The sequence below is a fragment of the Macaca fascicularis genome, chromosome 19, assembly GCF_037993035.2.
Source record: "Macaca fascicularis isolate 582-1 chromosome 19, T2T-MFA8v1.1".
Classification (NCBI taxonomy): Eukaryota; Metazoa; Chordata; class Mammalia; order Primates; family Cercopithecidae; genus Macaca; species Macaca fascicularis.
Genome location: NC_088393.1, coordinates 5,127,082 through 5,140,215, shown reverse-complemented (window position 1 = coordinate 5,140,215; position 13,134 = coordinate 5,127,082). Strand labels below are relative to the sequence as shown.

The 13,134-nt window shown below is 53.0% G+C and overlaps 1 protein-coding gene across 2 annotated transcripts in view; it reads left to right on the top strand.

The window, feature by feature from the left end:
• Positions 1-973: 973 nt before the first annotated feature.
• SH3GL1 (SH3 domain containing GRB2 like 1, endophilin A2) overlaps positions 974-13,134 on the top strand; it is a 39,931-nt gene continuing 27,770 nt past the window's right edge. Inside the window, exon 1 of one of the 2 annotated variants that reach the window (XM_045380482.2) lies at positions 974-1,165. In XM_045380482.2, coding sequence (XP_045236417.1) covers positions 1,121-1,165 — 45 coding nt within the window. In that variant the 5' untranslated portion in view covers positions 974-1,120. Of the gene's footprint in view, positions 1,166-11,560; positions 11,813-13,134 lie in introns of those variants that run through there. The other variant, XM_065536083.2, reaches the window with a different exon arrangement.

Sequence of the window (13,134 nt, the reverse complement as noted above, 5' to 3'; positions counted from 1 at the left end):
GTGTTTTGTTTTTTTTTTTTTTTTGTAGAAACGGGGTTTCACCATGTTGTCCAGGCTTGTCTTGAACTCCTGACCTCGTGATCCACCCGTCTCTGCCTCCCTCACTGCTGGGACTACAGGCGTGAGCCACTGCGCCCGACCCTGAATTGCATTCTAGAAGCATCTTTCTGGCCGCCATGCCAGGGCATGAAGCCAGACCTAGATGTCTCCATGTGTCACGTGGGCAACTGAATGGATGAACACAGGACAGAGAGAGAGGAAGAGAGGTGGCCAGGCACGGTGTCTCATACCTGTGATCCCAATACTTTGGGAGGCTAGGGGAGGAGAGGGTGGATCACCTGAGGTCAGGAGTTCGAGACCAGCGTGGCCAACGTGGCGAAACCCTGTCTCTACTAAAAATACAAAAATTAGCCGAGCGTGGTGGTGCTCGCCTGTAATCCCAGCTACTCGGGGGGCTGAGGCAGGAGAACCGCTTGAACTCGGGAGGCGGAGGTTGCAGTGAACCGAGATCACGCCACTGTACTCCAGCTTGGGCGACAAAGCAAGACTCCGTCTCAGAAAAAAAGCAAAAAAAAAAAAAAAAGAAAGAAGGGGAGGGAGCCTGAACACTTAGAGGAACTGGATTTAGATTTAGCTAAGATGAGCAAACAGGAATCTGGAGAATCGTAACCAGGCAGAGGCCCCTTCTACTTCCCAACCTCCCTGGCCAGGTTTAAACTAAGCGCCTTTCCCAAGACGTTAGGGTCACCTCCGGGACTCCAGAGGGCGCTGAACCTGCTACGGCCCCTCTAGGCTCCCCCCGCTCAACTCACTGACAGAGGCGGTGTCTCCCGCGGCAGACAACGTGCACGTGCGCTCTCCAGCCGGCAGAGGGCGCGCGTGCGCAGACGGGGCCGGGGGCGCGCGCGGGGGCCGGCACCGGAAGCGTGCGGTTGCCATGTAATATCCTGGCCGCGCGGGCGCGCGAGCGGCTGAGGCGGCGCCGGGGCGGGCGCGGAGCTGGCAAGCGGCTGGCGGAGGCGGCGCCGACGGGGGCTGCTGAGGCGCGCAGAGGGTCGGCGGCGCCCGGGAGCCTGTCGCTGGCGCGGTCCGGGCGGGAGGCTCGGCGGCAGGCGGCAGCATGTCGGTGGCGGGGCTGAAGAAGCAGTTCTACAAGGCGAGCCAGGTGAGCTCAGGCCCAGGCAGGGGCCGAGTCCTGGGCCCCAGGCTGCCCGGATGAGGGGGCCAGGCCCGACCTGGCTCGGGAGGGGGCCGGAGGGACCGAGGTAGGGACGTTGGTGCGTGTCCCCCGCCGGGTGGGAAGAGCAAGGCACGGACGGGGGCGATGAGGTGGCTCAGGCCCTGCCCGCCATGCGGGCTCCAGAAGCGGGGACAGAACCCCTGGGAGGAGGGGAGAGGCACCCAGGGGCTGCCCAGGGACGCGGACCTCACCCCTCCTCCCCTCCCCTGCAAAGGCGGGGTGCGGGGAGAGAAGGGGAAGAGAGGAGTCCCGAGGCTGTCGACACAGGATTCTTGCCAGATAACCCAGAGCCAGGGAAAATTGCTTCTAGAGCAGTTCTGTTCAAAATCCTCCGGATGGGCAAGGTACAAAGTTGAAAAGGTAGAGGGAGAAGTCAGTTTCCCCTCTCTGCTCCTCGGGCAGCCAGCCCCGTCTCTCTCCCCAGAGACAGGGACTGTCATCGACTCCGTATGTCCCTTTCGTAAGATACGTGTGTGCCTTTCCTTTAAAAACACGTACACTGATAGCATTTGCCACAGAATCCTGTGTGCTGTGGTTTTCATTACTTGGAGGTCACACTGGAGCGAGATTTCTACCCCTCCGTCAGCACTGTTGACATCTGGGGCCGGATTGTTCTCCGTGGTGGGGCCATCCTGGACACTGCGGGGTGCTGAGCAGCGCCCTGGCCTCCACCCTCTCCAGGCCGGGAGCACCCCCAAGTCGTGACAACCAAAAATATCTTGAGACATCACCCTGTGTCCCCTGAGGAATAGAATCAATCTCCTTCCCTCTCTACTTTCCTTCCTTCCTTCCTCCTTTCCTCCCTCCCTGTCTCTCTCCCTTCCTTCCTTCTCTTCTTTCCTTCCTCCCTTCCTTCCCTGTCCCCCAGGACTACTGCACTAGACCATACTCCACACTTGTTGGATTTTTTTTTTTTTTTTTTTTGAGACGGAGTCACTCTCTGTCGGCCCAGCTGGAGTGCAATGGTGCAATCTCAGCTTACTGCAAGCTCCACCTCCTGGGTTCAAGCAATTCTCCTGCCTCAGCCTCCCTGGTAGCTGGAACTACAGGCATGTGCCACCGCACCCGGCTACTTTTTGTAATTTTAGCAGAGACAGGGTTTCTCCATTTGGCCCAGGCTGGTCTCGAACTCCTGGCCTCAAGTGATCCGCCTGCCTCGGCCTCCCAACGTGCTGGGATTACAGGTGTGAGCGACTGTGCTTGGCCTACTTGGATCTTTTTAATGGGTACATTGTATTTCATTCCATTAGGTGTACCATAATTTATTTAACCAGTTGTCAGTTGATAGATATTTCTGTTTACCGGAATTTTCTGCTACCATTACTACAATGAATAGCCAGTGAATATCTTTGCTCACCAGTGGGATTCGTTTTATAGGATGAATTCCCGGAAGTAGAATGTTGCATCCCAGCCTAAGTGCATTTGATTTGGACAGATAAAGGGTTTTTTGGAAAGTCCAGGACCCATTGCCCATGAATGTGGTGAAAGCTGTGGATCCACTCTCCGTAAAACTGGGCACACTTAAAATTTTCACTTTGCAACTTCAAATCTAGCAAGCCTCAAATTTGTCTGGGCACGGTGGCTCACACCTGTAATCCCAGCACTTTTGGGAGGCCGAGGTGGGAGAATCACTTGAAGCCAGGAGTTTGAGAGCAGCCTGGGCAACATGGCAAAACCCCATCTCTACTAACAGTACAAAAATTTTGTATTTTTGCCTGTAACCCCGGCTACTAAGGAGGCTGAGACAGGAGAATCTCTTGAATCCAGGAGGTAGAGGTTGCAGTGAGCCAAGATTGCGCCACTGCACTCCAGTCTGGGTGACAGAGCGAGACTCCGTCTTGGAAAAAAAAAAAAAAAAGCCTCAGATTGTTGAATCCTATTGGTCCATGCACTGCAGGGTGAGGTTGTGTGGAATTTGTGTGGATAGAGTCCACCGAGGAATGAGCAATGATGTGTTTTTTTTTTTTTTTTTTTGAGATGGAGTCACTCTGTCGCTCAGGCTGGAGTGCAGTGGAGCAATCTTGGCTCACTGGAAGCTCTGTCTCCCGGGTACACACAATTCTCCTGCCTCAGCCTCCCTTGTAGCTGGGACTACAGGTGCCGGCTACCACACCTGGCTAATTTTTTGTATTTTTAGTAGAGACGGGGTTTCACCATATTAGCTAGGATGGTCTTGATCTCTTGACCTTGTGATCTGCCCGCCTCAGCCTCCAAAGTGCTGGGATTACAGGCAGGAGCCACTGCGCCCGGCCTGAGCAATGATCTTAGCAAATGCTTGGGCCGAGGTGGCAAACAGGGTTCTCTGCCCACAGTTTGGAGAGGCCCAGTGGGAGCAAAGAGAAACAAGTCCCCAGTAACACCCAGCTGGTACCTTTTGTCCCTGGAAAGAAAAAAGTAAGGACCCTGCCAGGTGCTGTGGTTCATGCCTGTAATCCCAGCACTTTGGAGGCTGAGGCAGGGGTTCCCTTGAGTTCAGGAGTTCAAGACCAGCCTGGGCAATATAGGGAGATCTCATCCCTACAAAATATCGAAAAGTTAGCCAGGTGTGGTGATGTGCACCTGTAGTCCCAGCTACTTGGGAGGCTGAGGGGGGAGGACCACTGGAGCCCAGCAGTGCAAGGCTACAGTGAACTATGATCGTGCTGCTGCACTCCAGCCTGGACAACAAAGTGAGACCCTGTCTCAAAAAATAAAGTAACAACCCTAGTGGTTGTCTAGGGATATAGATACTTAGGGTCTATCTCTAGACCCCAGGTGATGGTTAAACCCTGGAGAAAGATTTAATCCGGATGAATTTTAGGATTGTCGCTGAGAATAGCCCCACCCCCTTGCCCCAGCAGTTTGAAATCAGATGGCCTGGCCCTGGGTTAGACCTTGCCCAGCAGGCGTCAGACCCTCACCTGCGGATTAGAGCATCGTAGAGCGCTGCTTCCTAGCAGGAAAGATGTTCTCAGAGGTCTCAGAGGAATTCCTGGGCCACTTTGTTCCGTGCCATAGACAGGTTTCTGGAAGCCACCCCCTCCTCCACCCCCAGCGATCAGGGTCTGTGCCCATGTTGTCCTGAGCTGACACCCTCTTTGGAGGAACGAGCCAGGCCTCTCACGCCAGCCACCAGGACTTTGTCTCTCTCGAGGGAAGCAGGATGACCTGCATTCAGATCTGTGAATGGCGCCTTGAAGCCTGGAAAGCACAGTGTGGTGTTAGCTGGGCTTAGGATTGCCTGTTTCCACATCCTGAGGCCTAGTCCCAAAGCACGATGGCCACAGCCCACCGTCAGGGCTGTCGTCTTGGCCTCCTGGTCAATTCTGTCTCGAGTCATGCTCTTAGAAGTCGCCCTGACTGCGTTCCTTGCTCTTCTGCGATCATTGCCATGGTTCCCTCTGACATCTCAGCTGTTATCTGGACATATCCAACTATTTGTGTTTCTTTTTTTGTTTTTAGTATAATAACAACTCTTTCACCCTCTCCTGTGCCTGTTGAAAAGTGACATCTCTCGGGATGTCTCCTTACCTAGTGGTGTGAACATTTACTGCATTCTCACCATGTGAACGGGCGGTATGCTTTATACCAGTAGGTCTCAGCTGGTCTTGCTTATCCGGCCTAAGGGTAAAAACATTCCCCCTTTTACACAAAAGGATTTGGGGATGTTTATCTTTCTATAAAACAGGGTCACTTCTGTCTTCCAGGGGACATTGACAATGTCTGGGATCTTTTTGGTTGTCACAGCTTGGTGAGGTGCTGCTGGCTACTAGTAGGTAGAAGTCAGGGATGCTGCTCAACATCCTCCTGTGCCCAGGGCTCCCCACTGCCCCCCAAGAATTACCTGGCCCCAAATGTCAATAGTACCAAATTTGAGAAACCCTGCTTTAAGATTTTGAAAAAAAATGAGGATAATTATACCAAAACAAAGGAACAAAAAAATCCCCACTGAGCCATTCTTAAGATTTTCCTAGTTTGGCCGGGTGCGGTGGCTCACGCTTTTAATCCCAGCAGTTTGGGAGGCACTCCAGCCTGGGGGATGAGAGCCAGACTTCGTCTCCAAAAAAAAAAATAAAGTAAAAAATAAAATAAAGATTTTCCTAGTTTGTTAAACACAGATAGCCACATGCGTAGTTTGTTTTTTGTTTTTTGTTTTGTTTTGTTTTGTTTTTGAGACAGAGTTTCTCTCTTGTTGCCTAGGCTGGAGTACAATGGCACGATCTTGGCCCACTGCAACCTCCGCCTCCCCTGTTCAAGCAATTCTCCTGCCTCAGCCTCCCGAGTAGCTGGGATTGCAGGCATCCACCACCATGCTCGGCTAATTTTTTTTTATTTTTAGTAGAGACGGGGTTTCACCATGTTGGCCAGGCTGGTCTCAAACTCCTGACCTCAGGTGGTCTACCTGCCTCAGCCTCCCAAAGTGCTGAGATTACAGGCGTAAGCCATGGCGCCCCGCCCACAGGTAGATATTTACATAAAATTCAACATCCAGACCCCAAGGTCAAGCCTACCCCCAAGTCTTTAGAAACACTCACGTATCTTTCAGTGTCTGGGCCTCTTTTTTAGCGGGGAGCTAGGTCCATCATAAACGTTTTATGTGTATGTGTATACCGTTTATCATATATGTATTGTGACAACGTGTGTGTGTGTGTGTGTATATATATATATATATTTTTTTTTTTTTTGAGATGGAGTCTCGCTCTGTCGCCCAGGCTGGAGTGCAGTGGCACGATCTTGGCTCACTGCAACCAACCTCTGCCTCCCAGGTTCAAGCGATTCTCCTCCCTCAGCCTCCCGAATAGCTGGAATTACAGGCACACGCCACCATGCCCGGCTAAATTTTTGTTTTTTTGTGAGACGGAATCTCGCTCTGTAGCCCAGGCTAGAGTGCAGTGGCATGATCTCGGCCCACTGCAAGCTCTGCCTCCTAGGTTCACGCCATTCTCCTGCCTCAGCCTCCCAAGTAGCTGGGACTACAAGCGCCCGTAACCACGCCTGGCTAATTTTTTTTTTGTATTTTTAGTAAAGACGAGGTTTCACCATGTTGGTCAGGCTGGTGTTGAACTCCTGGACCTAGTGATCCGCCCGCCTCAGCCTCCCAAAGTGTTGGGATTACAGGCGTGAGCCAGCATGCCTGGCTTAAACAATTCGTATGTATATGTACACTGCTTATCACATACATGTATTGTGGCAACCATATGTATTAATAAGCCTTGAAAAGGTAAGCACCTGTATTTTCTCCTAATTAACAGTGTCAGTTTTGTCTGATATAGTCTCTATGGAATTTCCCTTATATTTGATGACAGAAACAAAGACTGAAAAATGGTTCACAGAGAAACACAGAACATATTACATGAATCTCAGAAGAACCATGTCTCCCGCTGTGTAGGGAACTATTTTAGAGGAAACACTTTCACTCCTGGCCCCAAATGCCACCATCCACTAATGTTCTTCAGTGTGAACCTTCCAACTGATCTTGAGGAACCTTTATCGCTCGGGCCTGGGGAGGTCAAGTCTGCAGGGAGCCTGATTATACCACTGCACTTCAGCCTGGGAGACAGAGCCAGACCCTGTCTCCCAAAAAAAAAAAACACCATTTACAGGGACTTAGAAAAGGGAGAGTTTCCAGTGCTACACACAATGGTTCTATACACAGCTTAAAGGTTTCCAGTTCTTTGCCAGAACTTGATCTGATAGTTGAGAGACACAGGCATCGGGGCTCCTGAAGGAGGTGCACACTCCCATCAGCGCTGTCAGCCGGGGACAGCGCAGACCCCGTCCTCATTCCTCCTCACTCCTCCGCTTGGCGATTGGGAGAGAGTGCTCATGGCATTGAGGGGATGGGGCCAGGGATGCTTGCCAAACATCCTACAATGCATAGGACAACTTCCCCCCGCTGCAAAGGAAGAATTCTCCAGCCCTATGTTAGTAGAGTTGAGCTTAAGAAACCCTGCTTTAAACCAGGCTCTAGACTTCCAAGGGTTCTCACAGTGCCCTTTCTAAATTGAGAAACAGAGGCCGGGAGGATCCGGGAGAGAGTGCTGGGAAAGATAAACTTACTTTCTAGCAGGCGAGGCTGTGTTGTTGGTTCCGAGTTTCTGATCTCATTGCTGGTAATGGTAAGAACCTTAGTGGATTCCAGGCTAGTTCATCTGCCTGCGAAACCTTTTGGGAACTTGTTCAAAATTGGTTTGGGCTTGAGTGGGCAGTTTGTGAGTTTTTACTTCTTATCATGAACTGGCCATAGACTGGTTGAAGGCCTGAGCTGGGGAAAGTTGAATCTTCTGGAAGAAAGCGGTAAAAGAAATAGCCATCCATCGTGGTCCCATCTCCCTGGTTCCCTTCTTTCTGCCTGTGTGACACCCACTCCCTCAAGAGCCTCCTGGCATCCGTTCGCAACTAAAATTGGGGGACTAAGGAGGGTTAAAGAACGCCACTAGTGAGAGCTGCTCTCAGAAGTTCCCTTGGTGTGCTGGGGGTTTGGGTGACGTTATTTCCAGGCCTAAGCTGCTAACTGGCTTCCTGATAAATCTTGTGGCCGGGCTGTGTGAGATTGAGAGTGTAACTAGGGATAGAGCTGGCAGCTGCCTGGAATGCTGGCTTTTTTTTTTTTTTTTTTTGGTGTGTGAAAGGAGGGAGAGGGTTTGAACGTTTGAACGGAAAGATTGCTTCAGACTGAGCTAGGAGGAACATTCACAAGTGTCACCTCCCGTAGCTTTGAAATCTGTCTGATGCTCCTTAGGCCCTGGGTTTGTGCCTAGGAGAAAAAGAGAGGCTGGGGGGTTGAGGGAGAACTGTCTGCTGGGGGATCCTGGGCCCCACCTATTGGGGGGCTGTAGGTCAGAGTAAGCAGTGTCTGGGACATGGCTGGTGTTTCAGAATGTCCACGATACTGCTTGTTCTGACCTATTTTTATTTTTATTTTATTTTATTTTTAAGACAGAGCCTAGCTCTGTCACCCAGGCTGGAGTACAGTGGCGCGATCTTGGCTCACCGCAACCTCCATCTCCTGGGTTCAAGCAATTATCCTGCCTTAGCCTCCTGAGTAGCTGGAATTACAGGCACATGCCACCACGCCCAACTCATTTTTGTATTTTTAGTAGAGACGGATTTCACATGTTGTTCAGGCTGGTCTCGAACTCCTGACCTCATGATCTACCTGCCTTGGCCTCCCAAAGTGCTGGGATTACAGGCGTAAGCCATTATGCTTGGCCTATTTTTATTTCTTTTTTAATTTTTTGTAGAGACAGAGTCTCACTAAGTTGCCTAGGCTGGAGGCTCCTTAAACCTCACCACTCCAGGTCTTGAACTCCTAGGCTCAAGTGATCCTATCTCCTCATTCTCTCAAAGTGCTGGGATTACAGGTGTGAGCCACCGTGCCCGGCCCTGACCTATTTTTAGTTTATTTATTGTGGTTTTTTTTGTTTTTTGTTTTTTGTTTTTTTTGAGACGGAGTCTCACACTGTTGCCCAGGCTGGAGTGCAGTGGCACAGTCTCAGCTCACTGTAACCTCTGCCTCCCGGGTTCAAGCAATTCTTTTGCCTCAGCCTCCCAAGTAGCTGGGATTACAAGCGCGTCACACCACATCCGGCTGATTTTTGTATCTTTAGTAGAGAAGGGGTATAACCGTGTTGACTAGGTTGGTCTCGAACTCCTGACCTCAGGTGGTGATCCTCCTGCCTCAACCTCTCAAAGTGCTGGGATTACAGGTGTGAGCCACCATGCCTGGGTTATTATGATTTTTTAAACATTTTATGTATTTGAGATGCAGTCTTGTTCTGTCTCCACTCCCAAGGTGGCGTGCAGTGGCACGATCTTGGCTTACTGCAACCTCTGCCGCCCAGTTCAAGCGATTCTTCTGCCCCAGCCTCCTGAGTAGCTGGGATTACAGGTGCCTGCCTAATTTTTGTATTTTTAGTAGAGACGGGGTTTTGCCTTGTTGGCCAGGCTGGTCTTGAACTCCTCAGGTGATCCGCCCTCCTTGGCCTCCCATTGTGCTGGGATTATGGGCGTGAGCCACCACGCCCAACCCTGACCTCTTTTTTAAAACCTCACTTTGTGGGGCCACTCTTGGTTTTCCTACCAAAGTGCTTGACTTGTTAAGCCATAAACATGGAATGATCTTTTTTTGTGTGTGTGTGACGGAGTCTTGCTCTGTCCCAGGCTGGAGTGCAGTGGGCCGATCTCAGGTCGCTGCAACCTCCGCCTCCTGGGTCCAAGCAGTTCTCCTGCCTCAGCCTCCTGAGTAGCTGGAATTATAGGTGTGCGCCACCACAGCTGGCCAATTTTTGTATTTTTAGTGGAGACGGGGTTTCATCATGTTGGCCAGGCTAGTGTTGAACTCCTGACCTTGTGATCCTCCTGCCTCAGCCTCCCAAAGTGTTGGGATTACAGGCGTGAGCCCCTGGGAATGATCTTAAGATACAAAAATATGGGGTTCATAACCCTTTAACCTTGGCACAGATAAAAACATATACCCTTGTGCTGGGAGTGACAGGTGATTCCGAGGCCCTTTTGTGTGGGCTGGTAAGGGGCGGTGTTGGTGATTCGGAGGCTGTGCCCGAGACAAGGCCGGTGAGTCCAGCAGCTGCAGGCTGACCTCCGGAAGCCCCGTCTCCCTCGGGGAGGTGCTGGCAACAGATGTAGGAACGGGCTTTGCTTTGTGATGTCCATGTATGATGGGAATGGGGTTAAGTCCACCCTTGCAGGAAACTCTGGTGACTGAGTCTGGAACATGCGGCATGTGCTGGTGTGTGCCTTGAGGCATTGGAGCCGGCGGTGTGGACCTTGGGCTCCCCCCAGGACGGGCAGGGCTCACTCTCCCCACTCCGCTGTGTTTCTGGCTTGCAGATGGGTGGAACCAGCAGCTGTGTGGAGGCCTGAGCTGTGTGCTGGCTGGGCTGTGTAGACACAGAGGTTTGAGACTGCCCTTCCCCGAAGGAAGCTGGAGGCTCCTTACACCCTGCTGCTCCTCAGGCCTGTCTGTGAAACCTGGCTCGCCTGGCCTGCAGGGTTGGCTGTTGGTGGTCACTGGGCACTTTGTAATCAAGCAGCATCCTGCGTTTTCCCGTCTAACAAACTCCGGTGTTTGCACCCGTGACTGCTGTACATCAGGCCCTGGAAATCAAGTCAAGGTCTGAAAGTTCGGCCAAAAGTTCATCTCTGACTCAGAATCCCGTGTTCACCAAAGACCCGTTGGGGCTCTGTGGGTGCCGATCACCCTGCTGATCTGGGTGTGTGTTAAAACCTAGCCCTGCAGTGCATAATTACATTCCGGGTGCCCCTAATAACAACCTGCGAGTGCAAGATGAGGTGTCTCACCTTATCCCGCTCAGCTGAAGACATTGGGGCCTGTCACATTTTGAGACCCCAGACCTATCAAGCACACAGAGAACGTGATACTGCTCACTCCGCCCCGGCTGCCCAGGGGTGGCCGCTGTCATGTGCGCAGTCCACCTGAGGTCTAAGCTGGCTGTTGGGCCCCTCAGGTGTCTCTGTGTGTTGCATTTTTTTCTCAGAGGAGAAATCTGCGGATTGGGGCCCGTCCTGCTCAGACCTGCCCGTGTCTCTGGTCCAGTGGACTTTGATCCAGGGGCCTAGGGTACAGCCAAGCCTTCACTGCTGCCTTGGCCCTTTTCCGCCTCTGTGATTGTCGCCAGTGTTTTGTAACTGATCTGATCTGGGGAAATGTCGTGTTGGAGTGTGCTGCCAACGTCCGCAGTAGGATTTCGGAGGCAGCTGCAGGTTTCGCCGCTGCCATGGGCATAGCTTAAAGGAGGAGCTCAGAGTGGCCTCCATGTTTCTCCTTTCCAAGCCCCTGAGGTCTCTAAGCTCCAGGAGGGTTGGATGGGGAAGCATTGCCCCGGGGTGGGGGTGGGGTGGGTGTCAGGAAGCTCAAGAGGCTCTGGAGGCATCTCAGCTGGACTTGAGCTCTCCAACTCTAATGGCTTTTTAATGTGTGAGCTGAAGTGTCAGGGGCGGTCTCTTCTGGTTCTTTTTCAAAGCTGTCCCCGGAGAGCGGAGAGCGTATGGAAGAATGTGGTGGCCAGGGCTACAGCGGGTTTCTCTCTCTCCCTTCTCTCCTGTCCTCTTCTTCCTCTCTCTCTCTCTCTCCCCCCTCTTCTTCCTCTCTCTCTCTGTTCTCACTCTTTCCTTGTCTTTCTCTCTGTCTCTCCCTTCTTTTGCCTTCTCACCCCTTCTTCCTCTCTCTCTCTCTCTTCTCCACGCCTTCTTCCTGTCTGTCTGTCTGCCTGCCTGTCTCTGTCTTTCTCTGTCTCTCGCCTTTTGCAGGGCTGGATTTGGCAAGCACTTTTTCTGAGCGCTGCAGCTTGGTGCATTTCTGCTCATTTCCTGTTAAGCAGTACCCAGGGCTCCCTGAACTCAGGCTCTGGGAGGACGGCCCTGTCTTCCTTTTCCTCTGCACTCCTAGAAAAACCTGCTGACCAGGCCCTGAGAGCGGGGTCATGGGGAGACTTCCTCACCACAGCAGGAAAATAGACCGACCGTTTCCTCCATTGGACCTGACTCAGCAGCGGCCCACTGACCGCCTGGGAGAGAGGGCTCCCGCCTGGCGGGCCGCAGTTCCACACGTGGGTAAGGGGACAAAGCACCCAGCAGGGGTCAGGCCGCGTGTCTGTAGGGGCGGTGGTCGTGGCAGATACCCAGGATCCAGACGGCCTCAGGCCAGCGAGGGCATGGGGTGAGTGGGCCCACTCCCCTCCCTGGGCCGGAAACGGGCGTATTCTCTGCCCTGGCCCGAGTGGACAGATCCCCACGTAGTTTCAGGCTGATGGGAGTGGTTATTCCATTGCCTTTGCCACTGGATTATGAGCCCATTGCCGTCAGAGCCAGGCATTTCTGCTCATTGCTGCATCCCTAGTGTTCGGTTTAATGGCTAGCCTGCCCCAGGAAGCCGGTAAATATCACATGGAAGGACGGATGGGCCACTGTGACCCCCACCCTACAGCGGATGGCTGTGTGTCAGGTTTATGTGAGCACGCCCTAGAGGAAGAGGAGAAGCATGTCCCCACCTGGCCTGGGGTACAGTTCAAGCTCTCAGCTGACTTTTGGGAGCTTCCGGAGCCCCTGCCTTGGTCCCAGCTTTAAATGCTACTCTTCCCCTGCATAGGAAACTCACACAGTCAATCCCTCCCGCCCATCCTGTGTGGGGCCCTGTGCTCTCCTGCCTCCTGTCCATGTCACTGGCCTCTTCTACCTCCCAACCCCACTCTCTCCCCACTTCCTGTCTGCCCTATAATGAATGCGTTTCTATCTCCCCTTATCCTTGGCATCTTCTGGGGCTGCATGTGGGAACTGAGTTCTCAGCCCTTGGAGAATCTGGCCTTGGAGTCCCCCACCCACACACCACACGCTGGTGTTTGTGTGAGGTGCTCTCCTCCTGTCGGATGGCAGCTCCTGAGGCTGGGTTGTGCCCGGGCATGTGTGATGGGCCATGTTCCGCTGGGCACTAGCCTGCTGATGAGGTCGCCAGAGACGCTCCCTGCAGAGGCTGAGCTGGGGGGCTCCTTCTCAGAGTGGGGGGCTGTCCTCCACGGGGCCCCTGCAGTGTCCCCGTGGTGGTGGCTCAGCAGCAGCCCTGGTCCGCCAGCCAGGCATCTGACCAGGCTGTGACAGAACACCAGGGGGGCAGGTGGCTGGCAAGGCCTCGGAGAACTCAGTTGGGAACAGGTCCAACTGCTCTGAAAAAATCAGCAGCTCGGAGAATGTTTCTTGTGGTTTAGGGTGTGTGTCCACCTCCAGGGCTGCAGCTGACAGTCACCTGAACTTGGCCAGGTCAGAGGGGCCTGACTGTGTCACAGGCAGTTTCTGACCCGGAGCCTGCCTGAGCAGGGTCCCGAGGAAGCCGAGCCCAGACGTCTGCTTCCCCCCTTGACTGAGGCCAGGCTGAAGTGTAC